Source organism: Geotrypetes seraphini, chromosome 2 (genome assembly GCF_902459505.1).
Source record: "Geotrypetes seraphini chromosome 2, aGeoSer1.1, whole genome shotgun sequence".
Lineage (NCBI taxonomy): Eukaryota > Metazoa > Chordata > Amphibia > Gymnophiona > Dermophiidae > Geotrypetes > Geotrypetes seraphini.
The window spans coordinates 269,266,079-269,283,257 of record NC_047085.1 but is presented as its reverse complement, the minus strand read 5'-3'; the positions used below and the strand labels follow the sequence as shown (position 1 = coordinate 269,283,257).

Below are 17,179 nucleotides of genomic sequence, written 5' to 3'. Positions count from 1 at the left end.
ACATGGCCACGCCCCAAGCCCAGCCCCGCCTCAACCACACCCCCAACTCCACCCCTGGCCCAACCCTAGCCTTGCCCCTCTCCTAGTCAGCTGCCTGCTGTGTGTAGTCAGGGCTGTAGCAAACTATAATTACACCCCATGCGACTTGACCTCTATGGTGCCTCCCATCCTTTCTTGCACTGCCCCCACCCTCTTCCCAGACTTTCAGCTGTTTTGTACTTTATTCAAAATTAAAATACAATCCTTTTTTTTTTACCTTTGTTGTCTAGCCGTTTAATTTTTCTAATAATTTTGGTCTCAGTCTCTGCTTTCCTCTGTCTTCTCTTAACTCTGGTACCAGGATTTTTGTTCATTTGCCATTTTTCTCTCTCCTCCTTGTCTTCTTCATCTCCTCCATGACATCCATCTCCAACATTGTATTTTTGCTCTGTGTTCTTCAATTTATTTTTCTCCCTCTCTTCATTCATTCTTACTCTATAGTCTTCAATTTCCCTCTTTTAACTGTCTACCTACAGCTTTCTATCACTTATCTCTCACACCATACTTCTCATTTCCCTTCCTCATATTCCCCAGTCTTTCTCCAACTCTGTTCTCTATCCCCTTCCATCCAGCATGTCCTTCTTTCTGAACAGCATCATTTCCAAGTTCGTTCGTAGTTTACATTTTAGGTGAAATGTCATTAAAAAAACATAAACCAAGGAAACCATATCTGTTCCCTGTATGTCCATTATTCCCGCTCTATCTCCCTGTTCACTCTTCTGCATTCCCCATCTCCTTAAATGGAATATTTCCCCGTGTTCTGCTCCTCCTCCATTCCTATTCCCTTCACCCACCACACCAGGCCCAATCTCGGTCCCAAAAAGTCTTCCAATTCCTATATTTTATGTACGTTTACTTTGTAATCCGCCTAGTTAATAGGTGGAAATTTTTAAAATAAATAATATGTGTTAAATAGTAGTAGTAATAGGGAAGGGGCCCCTACTATTGCTACTACTATTTAACACTTCTATAGCGCTGTACTTGAAATAAACTTGAAACCTGAAACTGTACATTTTGACATTAAAGAGACAGTCTCTGCTTGGAAGAGCTTACAATCTAACTTGGGCAGACATGATAGAGGGGCTGGAGATGTAGAACTCAAGGTTATTAGACTATTAAGAAAAGAAAACAAAATTAGAATATTGCAGTGCCTTTGTATTGCTCCATGGTGCAACTGCACCTTGAATACTGGTCACCACATCTCAAAAAAGATAGAAAAGAAGTAGAAAAGGTACAAAGAAGAGCAATTAAAATGATGAAGGGTATGGTACAACCTCTTCCCTATGAGGAAAGGCTAAAGCAGCTAGGGCTTTTCGACTTGGAGAAGAAGCAGCTCAGGGGAGATATGGCAGAGGTGCATAAAATACTAAGTAAAGCGAAATGGGTAGACATGAATTGCTTGTTTACTCTTTCTAAAAATACAAGGACTAGGTCTCCTTACCTCAAGAAAGATATAAAATGGCACTAGAAAAGGTTCACAGAAGAGCGACCAAGATGATAAAGAGGTTGGAACTCCTCTCGTATGAGGAAAGACTAAAACGGTTAGGGCTCTTCAGCTTGGAAAAGAGACGGCTGAGGGGAGATATGATTGAAGTCTACAAAATCCTGAGTGGAGTAGAACGGGTACAAGTGGATCGATTTTTCACTCCGTCAAAAAGTACAAAGACTAGGGGGAAGTTACAGGGAAATACTTTTAAAACCAATAGGAGAAAATGTATTTTCACTCAGAGAATAGTTAAGCTCTGGAACGCATTACTAGAGGTTGTGGTAAGAGCGGATAGCGTAGCTGGTAAGAAAGGTTTGGACAAGTTCCTGGAGGAAAAGTCATAAGAACATAAGAAATGCCTCTGCTGGGTCAGATCCGAGGTCCATCGTGCCCAACAGTCCGCTCACGCGGTGGCCCAGCAGGTCCAGGACCTGTGCAGTAATTTTCTATCTATACCCCTCTATCCTCTTTTCCAGTAGGAATTTGTCTAATCCTTTCTTGAACCCCAGTACCGTACTCTGACCAATCACGTCCTCTGGAAGCGCATTCCAGGTGTCCACCACACGTTGGGTAAAAAAGAACTTCCTAGTATTTGTTTTGAATCTGTCTCCTATCAACTTTTCCGAGTGTCCTCTTGTTCTTTTATTATTCGAAAGTTTGAAGAATCTGTCCCTCTCTACTCTCTCTATGCCCTTCATGATCTTATAAGTCTCTATCATAGCCCCTCTAAGTCTCCTCTTCTCCAGGGAAAAGAGACCCAGCTTCTCCAATCTCTCAGCATATGACAGGTTTTCCATACCTTTTATCAGACGCGTCGCTCTCCTCTGAACCCTCTCGACTAACGCCATATCCTTCTTAAGGTACGGCGACCAATATTGGACGCAGTACTCCAAATGCGGGCGCACCATTGCCCGATACAACGGCAGGATAACCTCTTTCGTTCTGGCTGTAATACCCTTTTTGATTATACCAAGCATTCTATTCGCTCTCTTAGCGGCCACTGCACACTGTGCCGTCGGCTTCATTGTCATGTCAACCAATACCCCCAAGTCCCTTTCCTGGGTACTCTTATTCAATAATATCCCTCCCATTGTATAGTTGTATCTCGAGTTTCTGCTCCCCACATGTAATACCTTACATTTCTCAACGTTGAACTTCATCTGCCATCTCATCGCCCAATCTTCTAGTTTGTTCAAGTCCCTTTGCAATTCTTCGCATTCCTCTGTAGTCCGAGCTCCATTAAATAGTTTAGTGTCATCCGCAAATTTTATTATCTCGCACTTTGTCCCTGTTTCTAGATCATTTATGAAGATATTAAATAGTAGTGGCCAGAGCACCGAGCCCTGCGGGACACCACTCGTGACCCTCCTCCAGTCGGAGTAGTGGCCCTTCACTCCTACCCTTTGTTTTCTACCCTCCAACCAGTTTCTGATCCATCTATGTACGTCTCCTTCCACCCCATGGTTCTTCAGTTTCCGGAGTAGACGTTCATGGGGCACCTTGTCAAAGGCTTTTTGGAAATCTAGATATATGATGTCAATGGGGTCTCCTTTGTCCATCTGTTTGTTAATCCCTTCGAAGAAGTGCAATAAGTTTGTTTGGCACGATCTTCCCTTGCAGAAACCATGCTGGCTGGCTATCAGAAGTTCGTGTTTTTCAAAATGTTGATCAATGCTTTCTTTTATCAGTGCTTCTGCCATTTTCCCAGGAACTGAAGTCAAGCTCACTGGCCTGTAGTTTCCCGGATCACCTCTTGATCCCTTTTTAAAGATGGGCGTAACGTTGGCTATCTTCCAATCCTCCGGGATCTCGCCTGTTTTCAGGGATAAGTTGCAAATTTGCTGCAGTAGTTCCGCTATCTCCTCCTTTAATGCCTTCAGAACCCTTGGATTTGTCAGTTTTTAGTTTTTCTATCTGCCTGCGAACGTCCTCAATGCTCACTTCTATGAATGTTAATTTTTCTGCTTGACTTCCGTTGAAGAATTGCTCAGGTTCCAGCATGTTGGACGTGTTTTCGTTAGTAAATACAGACAAGAAGAACATGTTAAGCCTTTCTGCCACTACCTTCTCCTCCTTCACCACTCCCTTCCTGTCTCCGTCGTCTAGCGGTCCCGCTTCTTCTGGAATTCATTGCCATAAGCCATTCTTAAGATGAACTTTGGAAAATGCACTGCTTTATTTCTAGCATAAGTATAATAAGAACATAGAGCTGCCATAATGGGACAGACCACAGGTTCCATCGGGCTCAGTATCCTGTTTCCAATGGTTGTCGACTCAGGTCACAAGTACCTGACAAGAGAAAACCAGATTTTATGCTACTTATCCTAGGAATAGGAGTTCTATTTTAGGAAATTATCCAAACCTTTTTTAAACCCTGCTAAACTAACTTTAATGTTCCAAATAAAGGTTCCTTTTAACTACAGCTTAGTGTGCACTGATGGAATGCTATGGAGCCCATAAGTATAAAACTAATTCTGTTAATGGACACTAAACTTTAGCAAAGGGGCCCCTAAGAATGGAGCACCAGTAGTGGTCCTGACCCAACAATCCCCTCTCCATCCCCCCCTCCACTCCCCCAATGCGGCAGCGGTCCTGAACCAAGCCCCCTCCCTCACTTACGCGAAGCCCGACTTGCCAACCCCCCTACCTCTCCCCCTCCAGCCCCGAAGCAGCAACAGCCCTGAACCTCCAATCCCTCCTCACTTACCCGAAGCAGCAGTGGCAGCCAGTTAGCAAAAGCAGTGTTGTAAACAGGCTGTTTGTGGCCAGCCTTGGCAGGGCCTTTCCTCTGCTGCATCACTTTTGACGTAGCAAAGGAAAGGTTTTGACGGGGCTGGCCACAAGCAGCCTGTTTAGATCATGCCTCTGATGACCAGCTGCTGCTGGGGGGGGGGGGGGGGGGGGTGTTCGTTGGGACAGATAAGGAATGGAGACAAAACAAAACAATTTTTACAGTAACTCAGTCTCAAGTAACCAGACAGCATGAATTTAGCAATGGAATGGTATCATACCTGCAGTCTTCCTCTCCTCTGTGGGTCTGAATGATTCCAGGCCATCACTGCCCTTCACCGCTGCCTATGCCGCCGCTTGCCACTTAATTCCCGATGCCCGACAACAACACCCTCCTGCCGCCCCCCTTCCCGCCACTGCTGCCAGCTCCCCCCCCCCCCCCCCAAATACTGAAACCCAGACAAAGGTGGCCTTAATTAGGAGGAATTAAAAACTGTCCGGACCCCTGGACATGTCTTCAAAAGGAGGGGAAATCCGGACGTATAACTCAGATGTCTCCTTCTGTTCTCCATTTTATGGAGCCATACGGTAACCCTATTAGAGGGGGTGGAAGCAGCAGGGCCTATGAAAGCACATTGGCTTAAAGCAGGCTTGTCCAACCTTTTTTCTATTGAAGGCCACATTTTATATTTTGTAAGAATCGAAAGGCCAAAGCACATATGCTCACATAAGCTCACGCTCTCTGAAGAATAAGTTGGTACCTTTTAATTGGACTAACTTATTACATCTTTAACTAGTTTTCAGAGCCCAAAACCTCCTTCCTTAAGTTAGGACAAGTATTATTAGAACAATACTATAATGTCCAGACATAAAAAAAAAGAGGTTTTACCTCTGAAAACTAGTCAAAAAATGTATTTAGGGTTCCTTTAACAAAGCAGCATTACTGAATGCGAAGAAGCCAATTAGATTTCCATGGTTTCTTCATATTCAGCGCACACATTCACCACTTTGAAAAATGAGCCCTTAGTTCTATAAAAAAGTGTTACCTTATTTTCTATTTTTTCTCTTATTTATATTTATTAACTGTTAAAGTACATTAACATTGCTACTATATTTCTTCATCCTCAAAAATAAAAAAAAATAAAAAAAATTCTACCTTTGCTGTCTGGCCATTTAATTTTTTTTAATTGGGTGCCCTTTGTCTGCCTCTGGTATATGCAGCATTGCTCTATCTCTCTCTTTTCCTTCCTCCTCTATCCTTGCACCATTCACCATTACCAGGTCTGAAGGCCAAGAAGGTTGCAGTTGGGGCTGGGGAGGCTCCCTTCCTTGTGCATTACAATTAGTACCTTTGCCATCAGCCAAAGAAATTCCGTAAGTCAGACCCCTCCTCCTGGGCTGTTGCAATAACCTGGAAATCAATTGGATGCCTCCAGCTACCAACTCCGGATGCCACAAGACTGTTCAATTCTTGCGTCAGTGGCTGCAGTACCAGGAGGAGGAGAGTGGCTTGGCAGTGAATTCTTTGGTGAGGCTTTGGCATCCTTACCATTCATTTAACAGGAGTAGTGCAGGTTTGAATGGGCCCAATGTGGGGTAGCTAACCCCCAGATGGCTATGCCACTGTTCCCCACTATTGCTAAAGTAACACAGGACTTTGAGATTGCTCTCTGTTCTTGGGTTTAAGGACTGATTCTGATCCCCAAAGTTTAGTAATCGCATTTTGCTCATTGGTTGACCCCTGATGCAGGTGTTGTATGCCAAAATATGGCTCGTGTTGGGTTAATAAAGACATGTCCCTGTTTGTTGTGGTCTTTTGTGCTTTTTCTGTCATACATGTATGTCAGCACTTACTAGTGTAGTTTACTAAGCTTCCTCCATTGATTTTTTCCCCCCAATTTATATTTGTAAAATTGGATGCTCCTTGTCAGGACCACTTTTACTAATGGGCAAAAGGGGCAATTGCCCTAGGTCCCCACATATTGGGGGCCCAGCCACCCAGTTGCTCATTGGTAAAATGGGGAGGAAGGGGAGGGGCCACTGGATTGTAGGAACCAGGCTAATTTCCTCCCTTTCTGCTGCCACTGTGGCCCACTGCTGCCATGCTTCCAGGAATGCTGCAGCAATATAAAGAATACTAGCATGAAGCACCCAGAGCCTTTGAGCAGATGCTTTTGTGAAGGCCTTGCTGGCATGTATAAATATTGGCTTCCTGAAATGGGGCTTATGATATATGTGTACAAATGCCGGTATTTATATGTGCAAATCATGAATTCAAAGAAAGTAAACATTAAGGCCTAAAAGAAAAAAATTCACAAACTTGAGAACATGCAGTGAATAGTTTTCCTGCCTTCTTTAAAAAAAAATTACACCACATATCAGAGAATAATGGATGAAAGCAAAGCCAATTAAAGTAGTTGTGCACTGCATAAGCAGCCCTATTGATTTGTCTCTGACACTCGGTCTTATCTACACCCCCTCCCTGCCAGCTCTGGATAAAAGGAAGCATAGTTAATTTTTTCCAACACACAGTAAGACTGAATTAATGAAAGCAAACAGTCATTTTTGAGACAAGTTAAAGAAAGATCAACTACTATCTTTGGTGACACATCACAGTTCCGCTATTAACATAAATAGAAAAACTGTTTATGTTCAAAAAGTATACGATAAAACTGCAGTTTTATAGATGCTGGCATTAGAACATATGTTTCTGTATTTTCCAGACTTTCAGATTGTCATTATGTCTTTACTGACTGACCCCTTCTTTTCTGTTCTGCACTACATGCTTGTAAAGACAACTGCATATCTGTTGCCAATCCAAAATCTGCAGAGTCTACCCCACACTTACTCGGGAATAATCCAGCTCACTGGGTGTGGATTCGGTTAAGGCTCGGACCAAGGCGCTCATCATAGTGATGGGAGGAGAGGGAGGAGAAGGTTGGGAAGGTTCCTGCTGCAAGGGGCTCTTTGGTTTTGAAGGCAGCCGGCCTCTTCTGCCCTTCAGACTATCCGTGCGGACAACTAATTGAAGGAATCAAGAAAGTATTGGTCTGCTGATAGATCATGCATGCACACAGCTATAAATGGCAGATGAGCATCACCATGTAATGTATGACTAAGCCAAGCTAAAGGTCCAGTAATTTACAATGACTTCCAAATTGTTTGTTCATTAAACTAAACAAATAAGGAAAGTTAGTCATAAGATATTAGCCAACATTAAATTCTTAGCTTTCAACGACCATGTCTAAATCAGCAAAACTAGAAGTGGAGAATCCTTTCAAACTGTCAAATAATTCAAATGTATGCAATAAACTTCAAGTTTTCAATTAAAAAAGAAGCCAAATCCGGGCAGCCTTTCCTAATAAAAACATCGTAGATATGGACAGAAATTCATTTTAAAGTAATAGAAACTGGTAGTAGTGTTCGGGTACATAATAGTCAAATGTGCTCACCTTCTTTAACCATGCCAACACTGAGACACTTCTGGAATCTACAGTATTGACAGCGGTTTCGTCGTCTCTTGTCCACTGGACAGTTTTTATTTGCAAGACAAACATATTTTGCATTTTTCTGCACTGTCCTCTGCAGAAATAGAAGAGAAAATCAGTCAGCTCTAGGTCTCTCAGAAGAGCTCGGACCTGACAAAGTGTATTTGAATTTCAATACGATAGGCGACTGTGCAATTCATATAATTAAATAAAATTAATTTCCTAACATGTTAGCCTTCAAGAAAAACAATTTTATTAGCGTTAGCTTCAGACAGTGGAAATCAGCTGGAATTGTACTGAAGCAGTCTCAGGAGACAGCCAGGACTGAATGACAAAATCATATCTGAAATTACTAGGTCAACGCATCATACCATTTGGCATTATATTACCTCTTCTTCTAATGCCCTCTTGGGAACAATTTTCTACTTGCTTCATTCCCTCGGCTATTACTGACCTTATTAAAATAAAATCAGAAATGACCTAGGATGTGTTTCTCTGATTATTCCTATTGTTAGACAAATACTACTGTTACCAGTTCTGTTTGCCATTAAAATCAAGAAAAGTGACAAAATGTACGCATGCTTCTACATACATCTGCTCGTGTGCTAAAGGAAACCCAGTTTACTTTTAGGGGAAAAATTAGTTGCAATATTTTCATTTTTTTTCAAACAAGCATGGCAAGGAATCCACAAACTGCAAGTACCTATGTCAGTCTAGAAGCTAGGTGCATGAGTTAGTTTTTATGGCAACTGGAAATAATATTTCAAGGAACGCATATGAAATTGCTGGTTGCTACTTGATGGTGACAAACTAGTTAATTGTAAAGGATCCAGCAACAACAGCTTTCATTTAAAGAAGCGGCAATTGTACAATAACTTTGTTTCTTTCTGTAATTAATGCCACTGATAAACAAAATAGCCTCAACCGGCAATACAAATGGTACATCAAAATAAATAAAAAAGCTAATCCTGCCCAGTGCCCACCCCAACAAATCATATATAAAAAAATCAACCAGGTAAAGTGATATAATATCTGATGGTTTATTACCAGCATGAAGACTTTTGCACCTGCTATCATCTACTGTATGTGGCTAAAACAAAGCCGTGCCTATTCACAATATAGTAACAATAATTTGCTTGATACTGCCAAGTTTAGGACATGCAAACATATGCTAAATCCAGTATCAAACTGTTATAATTTAAACGATGGCAAGTTATCGATGCCCAGCGCCGTATTAAGGGATCCTTTTACAAAGCTGTTCACCATGGCTTACAAGGGCTTAACGCTGGATGCACTCAGATGTCCTGCACCCAGTCTCAAATGTGTGCGCACTACCCATGCACTAAAAATTATTTTTTCTTTTTTTTGGTTGAGAAGATATGTCTCGTGGGGGAGGGGGGAAGAGTGTGGCACAGTAGTCAAAGCCACAGCCTCAGCACCCTGAGGCGATGGGCTCAAACTCACACTGCTCCCCGTGACCCTGGGTAAACCACCCAATCCCCCCATTGCCTCAGGTGCACCAGGACAGACAGGGAAAAATGCTTGAGTACCTGAATAAATTCCTGCAAACCATTCTGAGCTCCCCTGGGAGAACAATATAGAAAATTGAATAAATAAATAAAATAATCAAGACAGCAGAGAAGTACCTACCACCTCCTGCAGGTTTCACCCGTCTATGCCCTGTTTACATTACATTAGTGATTTCTATTCCGCTTGTGCCTTGCGGTTCTAAGCGGATTACAAGTTAGAAGACTGGACATTTCCAGTAGCATTGCAGTACATGTAATCAAGAAGGTATCCAGTTACAATTATTAGTCTGGACTTTTCCAGGAGAAATTGATAGCAGGTAGTAGATAGTGATAGGTTGTTTAGACGAATAGAGATAATACTGTCCGGGTGTTGCTGGTGGAGGTGATGGAGGTGGTCATGAGAGCATTTTCTAATACTTTTGTGAGGTTATGATGATGGGAAGTGTTTTTTGAAGAGATGAGTTTTGATTTCTTTTCGGAATACTTTAATGTCTGTTGATTTGGTCAGTAGATTGGTGATGGTAGTATCGATCTTTGCTGCCTGTGTCGCTAAAAGGCTGTCGTATAGTTTCTTTCGTCGTGTTCCTTTGAGAGGGGGGTGAGTGAATAGGCTCTGGGTTCTCCTTAGTCTGTGTGAGAGGTTACGGTGTAGTCTGTTGTTTAGGTAACTGGGGGCTGTTCCATGTATTACTTTGTATAGTAGACAGTAGAATTTGAACTGGGATCTTGCTTTTATTGGTAGCCAGTGTGAGTCTAGGTATGCTTTGGTGATGTGGTCATATTTGCCTAGTGAGTATATGATTCTGAGGGCTGTGTTCCGAACTGTCTGTAATTGTTTTATCATGTAGTTTGGGCATGACAGGTATAGGCTGTTACAGTAATCTACAATACTGTTTAAAGTGTGAATACCATTTAAATTATGCTTTGCTTTCATCCTCTTTCTATATAAAGGATCTTCTATGTTTATCCCAAGTATTTTTGAACTCTATCACTGTTTTTGTCCCCACCTGTGAAACCCCACCTGTGAAAAAGCATTTTGTGATATTACTCCTAAGTCCCAGCAACTCCTAATTCATGTCCTCTAATTCTATCCCATCTCTGAAAAAGACTTCTTTATATATTAATATCTTTTGAGTATCTTACCTTTAGCATCATATCTCCCCTGCACATCCTTTTCTGTATAGCAGTGCTTCTCAACCCAGTTCTCTGAACACATCTAGCCAGTCAAGTTTTTAGGATATCCACAAGGAATAAGTATGAGATACATTTACATACATTGGAGACTATGTATGCAAATTTATCTCATGCATATTCAACCTGAATATCCCAAAAGCCTGACCAGCTGGGTGTGTCCTTGGGATCTTGCCAGGCACTTGTGACCTGGGTTGGCCACTGTTGGAAACAGGATACAGGCAGTCCCTGGTTTATGAACGCTCGACTTACGTCAAACTTGTACTTACGAACAGGGGTACTGCCTATCCCTTCCTGTGCCAATGCATCCCTTCTTCCTCCCTTCCTATCCAAACGCAGCCCCCCTCCTCCCTTCTGTGTCCCAATGTGCATCTCGTCATCGTCCCGTGTCCCAAATTCATGCCTCCCACGGGTGTTTACCTCCTCTGGCCAGCTCCTTCCTTCCAGCTGCATTTTTCTTGGCAAAGCTGCGAGTGTCTTGGCAAAGACGCAGACGTCAGAGGGAAGGTTTCCTGTTCAGTGGACCACATGCAGGAGCCACCAAATGCGGCTTTGTGAAGGCCAGGGGGCCGCGTGCAGGAGCCGCCGCTCACGGCTTTGCCAAGAAAAGTGTGGCTCGGAGGAGGGAGCCAGCCAAAGGAGGTAAACACCCGCGGGAGGCACGAATTTGCAATGCAGAACACATGGGGGATGACGAGGGGCGCTTTGGGACATAAAAAGGAGGTGGGTCACGTTGGAACAGGAAGGGAGGAAGAGGGACTGCATTGGCATAGGAAGGGAGAAGTAGGGTTGGGACACAGAAGGGAGGGAGCACAAATTTCAGACAAAGAATGGAATGAAGGAAGAAAGGAGGGAAGGAGCATGAACTTGGGAGATAGGATGGAACAATGGAGGGAGTGAGGGAAAGAGATACTGAGGTGGGGGAGAGAGAATTTTTACGCATGGGTGTCAGAGAGACAGTGCACATGGGGAAATGAAGAGAGGTGAAAGAGATATTGGACATGGTGGTGGGAAAGGTATGAGGTAAAGATGCCTGGGAAAGATAGAGATGAGGGAGAAATGTTGGATGTGGTGGTGGAGACGGAACAGTGGGACTGATGAAGAACAAAAATAAGTATAAACCGCCTATCTTTTCTTTCTATTTAAACTACAGTACTTTATTTTGAGGACTGTTTCTTTAATGTTTTTATAGACTGCGTACTGTATAGGATCCGAGTTACATACAAATTCAATTTAAGAATGGTTTAAAAAACAGAACTCGTTCTTAACCCAGGGACTGCCTGTACTGGGCTTGATGGACCTTCAGTAACTCTTACGTTCTTATGCCCCAAAGACTGGGTTGAGAAGTCTGGCTCTAGGGTATACATATTCAGATCTTCAAGTCTGTTTTTGTACATGTTTTGGTGCAAACTCCACACCATTTTTGTTACCTTCCTCTGAACTGCTTCAAGTCTTTTTACATCTTTAGTATGATATGGCCTCCAAAACTAAACACAATACTCCAAGTAGAGCCTCACCAATGACTTGTAGAGGGCCATACACACCTCTTTTCATCTGTTATTTATGCTTCTCTGTATGCAGAATTTCCAGAAAGGCATAACCAGCAGAAGAAGAGGTGTTAATGTCCCTGTATAATTCATCTGTGAGGCACCACTTAAGAGTATTGTGCTCAGTTTCAATCGCATCCTAAATTACTCCAACTGAACAGTTGGTCATAACTCATAGGACAATGAGTATTGGGCCTGCCATAGGGAAAAAAAAAAAAAAAAAAAAAAAAAAAAAAAAATCAGTAGCGACGTCTTTCTGCTTAGGCAGAAGCCTGTAGCATTTTACAAATTTGTGTTCTAAGGTATCGCGTCAGGCAGCAGGCCCCCAACAGGATATCCAGAGTATTCCTTTTTTGGTTTCATTATTTGTATTCTGGCGCCATCTACTGGACTTCATTTATACACCCCTGAAAAAGGCTTCTTTAGCCGAAACACGGATCATGTTAGGATCCAGCATGAAAAAGGATTGAAAGATTTCTTGTTATGCCTGCATTGTTTTATGTAGATGCTCTTTATGTATCAATTATCCATATACTTTAGTTTTAATAAATCAATTGTCCCTGAAGTTGATTGACGGTGTCCCTTCCCCACTTCTTTTTTGGTTTCTGTTTTCACCTGTGGACAGGGCCGGATTAATCAATAGGCCCAATAGGCATGTGCCTAGGGCCCAAAAATGTGAGGGGGGCCTGCTGAAGGAGGACAACTCACCTTGCCATTTTTTAAAACAGCAACGGGCCCCTCTTGGCATCAACAGCAACGGGCCCCCTCCATGGCAACAGCCCCCCACAGCAACGGCAACGCAGCTGGATCTGTTACAGGAAGGTCCCGTGATGACTGCTTCTGCCGGTCCATCCCCCTCCAACATCACTTACTTGCTCCGGAAGAGGTAACGTCAGAGGGGGATGGACCGGAAAGAGCAGTCATCGCGGGATCTTCCTGTAACAGATTCGGCCATGTTGCTGTTTCTGGGGGGAGGCCTGTTGCCATTGCTGCAGGGGGGACCCGTTGCCGTTGCTGTCAGCTGTTCTAATGCTGCTTTTGGGCAAAGGAGCTCAGCGGGCAGAGCCAGCAGCTGCAATGTTTGGAGGGGAGAGAGAAAGGAGCATAGAAGGGGTGGTGGAAGGAAAGAAAGAGGGCAGGGTGGTATGGAAGGATGGTGGAGGTAGAGAAAGGAGGCAGGGTGGTATGGAAGGGTTGTGAGAAGGATGGTATGGAAGGGTGGTGGAAGGAGAGAAAGGGGCTGATGGAAATGGTGTGCAGGGGAAGGGGAGAGATATTGGATGGAATTGGGTTGAAGGGAAAGAAAGGGGGCAGATGCTGATGGAATTGGGGTGCAAAGAAAGGGGAGAGAGACATAAGGTGGAAGGATCCTGGATGGAATTGGGTTGGAAGGAGAGAAAGGGGGCATGTGCTGATGGAAATGGGAGGGAGAGAGAGAGTGAAATGCCCGACCATGGGGGTGTGGGAGAGGGAAGGGGAGGAGAGAGATGCCAGACCATTGGAGGAGGAAAGGGAAGATGATGGATGCCACACCAATGGAGAGGAAGAAGAGATGGAAGGGAGAGGCAAACAATTTCTGGAAGAGGCACAGAAGAATAGAAGATGAAAGGAAGAGAGTGACAAGAAGAAGAGGAGAGCAGAAACCAGAGAAGACAAAGGTAGAAAAAAAAATTATATTTATTTATTTTTTTGGTTTAGGGGACTTGCATTGCTGTTTCTGTGGTGTTGCATTGTATGCAGAGTCCAGCTTCTTGGTGGTTTTATTTATCCTTTATGTATTTCTATTTTATCCCCCCTTTTACAAAACTGTAGAGCATTTTTTAGCTCTGGCCGTGGCTAAAAACATACTACAGTTTTGTAAAAGGGGAAAAGGTTAGTTTGTGATTACATATTCCATACTAGGTGAAGGTGTTTTCTGTGTTCTGTTTGTATGAAAGACATGGGTTTTTGTTAGCGTTGAATAGCCTTGTTTGGCGAAATGCATCAGGCATGGTTCTTGGGAGCACCTTGAATTAACCTGATTTGAATCTCCTTATTTTCTGCCAATCTTCTTTTGTTTCATGTTGGATTCTTTGGTGGACTGCTTGCCTTGTTGTTTCGTTACAAGTTAACATACATGGAGTGGAACATACTAGAGGAGTTATAGATTTGGTTGTTTATACATATGGGTTACAGTTGGTTGATGTAGAGTGAGGCAGTTGAGAGGCGTTGTAAACTTGGTTATTAATATAGACTTATATTTCGGATAGTATTACTGCTTTACAAATATTTGAACACTTTTATATATGCATATATGGAAAGGGTTCAGAGTTAAAGTCCTGGGTAAGTAGGTGGGAAGGTAAGGAAGGGGGATTTGTTCAGAGATGTTTGGGGGTTGCATAGAAGAAAAACTGTGCACTAGTATGCTAAATCTTTGTTTGTTTTGAATTTTTTTTTTTAAGAAATACAAGTGGAAATAAAGAAGTAAATAAGAAAACAGATAAATGGGGGCGGGGTGGGGTGGGGCCTGGGGGCCCAGTGTACTTGGGTGCCTAGGAGCCCTCGAAGAATAAATCCTGCTCTGCCTGTGGAGTTGTGCGTTTCCTTTGAGATACAAAGAGTATTGGGCCTGCCATAGAAAAGAAAATATATATCTGTGATTGATTCTCTTCCTTCCTTACCCAACAGAGATAGGTCTAAAAGTTCTTTCTCTTAGACCTCAACATCCAAGTCAAATGAGGTGGAGGGGCATTTTCGAAAGAATGTTCTTCTCATAATGTCCAAAAAAACACGACCATCTCATAGCCATTTTCAAACAGGAAAGATGTCCAGATTTCCTGTTTGAAAATATATGTCAGAAGGACATTCTTACACTGGAGTCATCCACACTGAACAACTATTTTACACAATGAAACATTTAAATTATACTGTAAAAAGGAGGAGGGGGGAACCAAGGCACAGGGACTTCTGTCTGGCAGCATTCTTATAAAAATGGCTACACAGAAAAGGAGTAGCCTAGTGGTTAATGTACTAAACTGTACACCAAAGGATGCAGATTTAAATCCCACTTTTTTTTTTTTAATGTGATCCCTCCAGGAACAGAAAAAAATCCTACTATACCTAAATGTACATCACTTCAATAGCCTTCAGGCTTGCAGGTGTCTTATATCTTTAGGTATAGCAAGTATTTTTCCATTCCTGGAGAGAGCCCCAGGAAAAAAAAACCAAATTGATACGAATTACAGAGGGATTTGTACCTGCGTCCTTTGGTTCACAGTCCACTGAACTAACCACTAGGCTACTCCTCTAATCTACTTGCTATTTTTTAAAGATTTCCCATAATACCTGCAGCTGACATATAGCCAATGGCTTAGTAAGGGGGGCAGGGGGGGCAGACTGTCCCAGGCACCATCTTGGCAGGGGCACCAGTGCCTCTCCACCTCCCTGTGAACCTCTTGAAATGTTTGCCGGTGTGAGCAGCATCTTCCACCTCCTGCTCGCACCGGCCTCGGCTCCTTTCTGACGTCACTTCCTGGTTGAGATGTCATAAGGGAGCCAAAGCCGGTGTGAGTAGGCGGTGGAAGATGCTGCTCATGCCGGTGAACATTTCACAAGGTGCATGGGGGGTGCTTGTGAGGTGGGGAAAAGAAGGGGGGTCCATGGCACAGCTATGCCACAGTGTACAACCTGGTTTTCCTTTCTGGTTTCACTTTCAGGGTAGAATGAGAAGGACAGCAACCATTGGGGGATTAAGGAGGAGTTATGCCTTAAGCCCTTCAGTGGTCAGATGCTCAATCACAGCAAAACAGATCTAGATAAAAATGTACAGTAAAACCTTGGATTGTGAGTAACTTGCTGTGCGAGTGTTTTGCAAGACAAGCAAAATGTTTCATTAAATTTTAGTTTAAATCATTTTTATTGAGTACATATAAATTTTAACTTGATATACGAGCGTTGTCTTGCAATACAAGCACCTATATGCGCGGCATATCGTCACAACTGAGCTGAAGACGCTGTGAGGTCTTGCAATAAAAGTACGCACTGTATATGTGTGTCACAACTGAGCCGATGGTTCTTCTCTCTCTGATTCTGCGGGAGTGTAGTGACTGTTTTTAACGAGCAAGGTCTTGCAATACAAGTAAGAATATAAGAATAGTCTTACTGGGTCAGACCAATGGTCCATCAAGTCCAATAGCCCAATCTCACAATGGCCAATCCAGGTCACTAGTACCTGGCCAAAACCCAAGGTGTAGTAAAATTCCATGCAACCAATACAGGGCAAGCAGTGGCTTCCCCCATGTCTTTCTCAATAACAGACTATGGACTTTTCCTCCAGGAACTTGTCCAAACCTTTCTTATAACCAGCTACGCTATCCACTCTTACCACATCCTCTGACAACACATTCCAGAGCTTAACTATTCTCTGAGTGAAAAAAAATTTCCTCCTATTGGTTTTAAAAGTATTTCCCTGTAACTTCATTGAGTGTCCCTAAATCAATCCACTTGTACCCGTTCTACTCCACTCAGGATTTTGTAAACTTCAATCATATCTCCCCTCAGCTGTCTATTTTCCAAGCTGAAGAGCCCTAATCGTTTTAGTCTTTCCTCATACGAGAGGAGTTCCATCCCCTTTACCATCTTGGTTGCTCTTCTTTGAACCGTTTCTAGGGCCACTATATCTTTCTTGAGAAAAGGAAACCAGAATTGAATGCAATACTCCAGATGAGGTTGCACCATAGAGTGATACAGGGGCATTATGACATTCTTACTCTTGTTGACCATCCCTTTTTTAATAATTCCCAGCATCCTGTTTGCTGCCACACATTGGATTGAAAGTTGCATTGTATTGTCTACAATAATACCTGCAATTTTTCACAATCCGCATGCGTTTTAACAACTTTGAACAGTTTAGTGCCATCTGCAAATTTAATTACCTCAGTCGTCGTTCCAATTTCCAGATCATTTATAAATAAGTTAAATAGCACCGGTCCCAGTACAGACCCCTGCGGCACTCCACTGTTTACTCTCCTCAATTAAGAAAAATTACTATTTAACCCTACCCTCTCTGTTTTCTATCCGATAACCAATTCCTAATCCACAACTGAACTTTGCCACCTATCCCATGACACTTTTAATTTTCTCAGGAGCCTCTCATGAGGAACTTTATCATAAGCTTTCTGAAAATCTAAA

General features: G+C 42.8%; 1 protein-coding gene across 5 annotated transcripts in view; it reads right to left on the bottom strand.

Annotated features, from left to right (window-relative positions):
• NR4A3 (nuclear receptor subfamily 4 group A member 3) overlaps positions 1–17,179 on the bottom strand; it is a 121,219-nt gene that overhangs the window by 83,456 nt on the left and 20,584 nt on the right. For all 5 annotated transcript variants that reach the window (XR_004537975.1, XM_033929638.1, XM_033929639.1 and 2 more), the window contains exons 4-5: positions 7,708–7,837; positions 7,104–7,276 (exon numbers count right to left, since the gene is read on the bottom strand). Coding sequence is in view for 4 of the 5 variants with exons in the window: in XM_033929638.1 (XP_033785529.1) it covers positions 7,104–7,276; positions 7,708–7,837 (303 nt within the window). In the remaining variant the exon portion in view is untranslated. The remainder of the gene's footprint in view (positions 1–7,103; positions 7,277–7,707; positions 7,838–17,179) is intronic.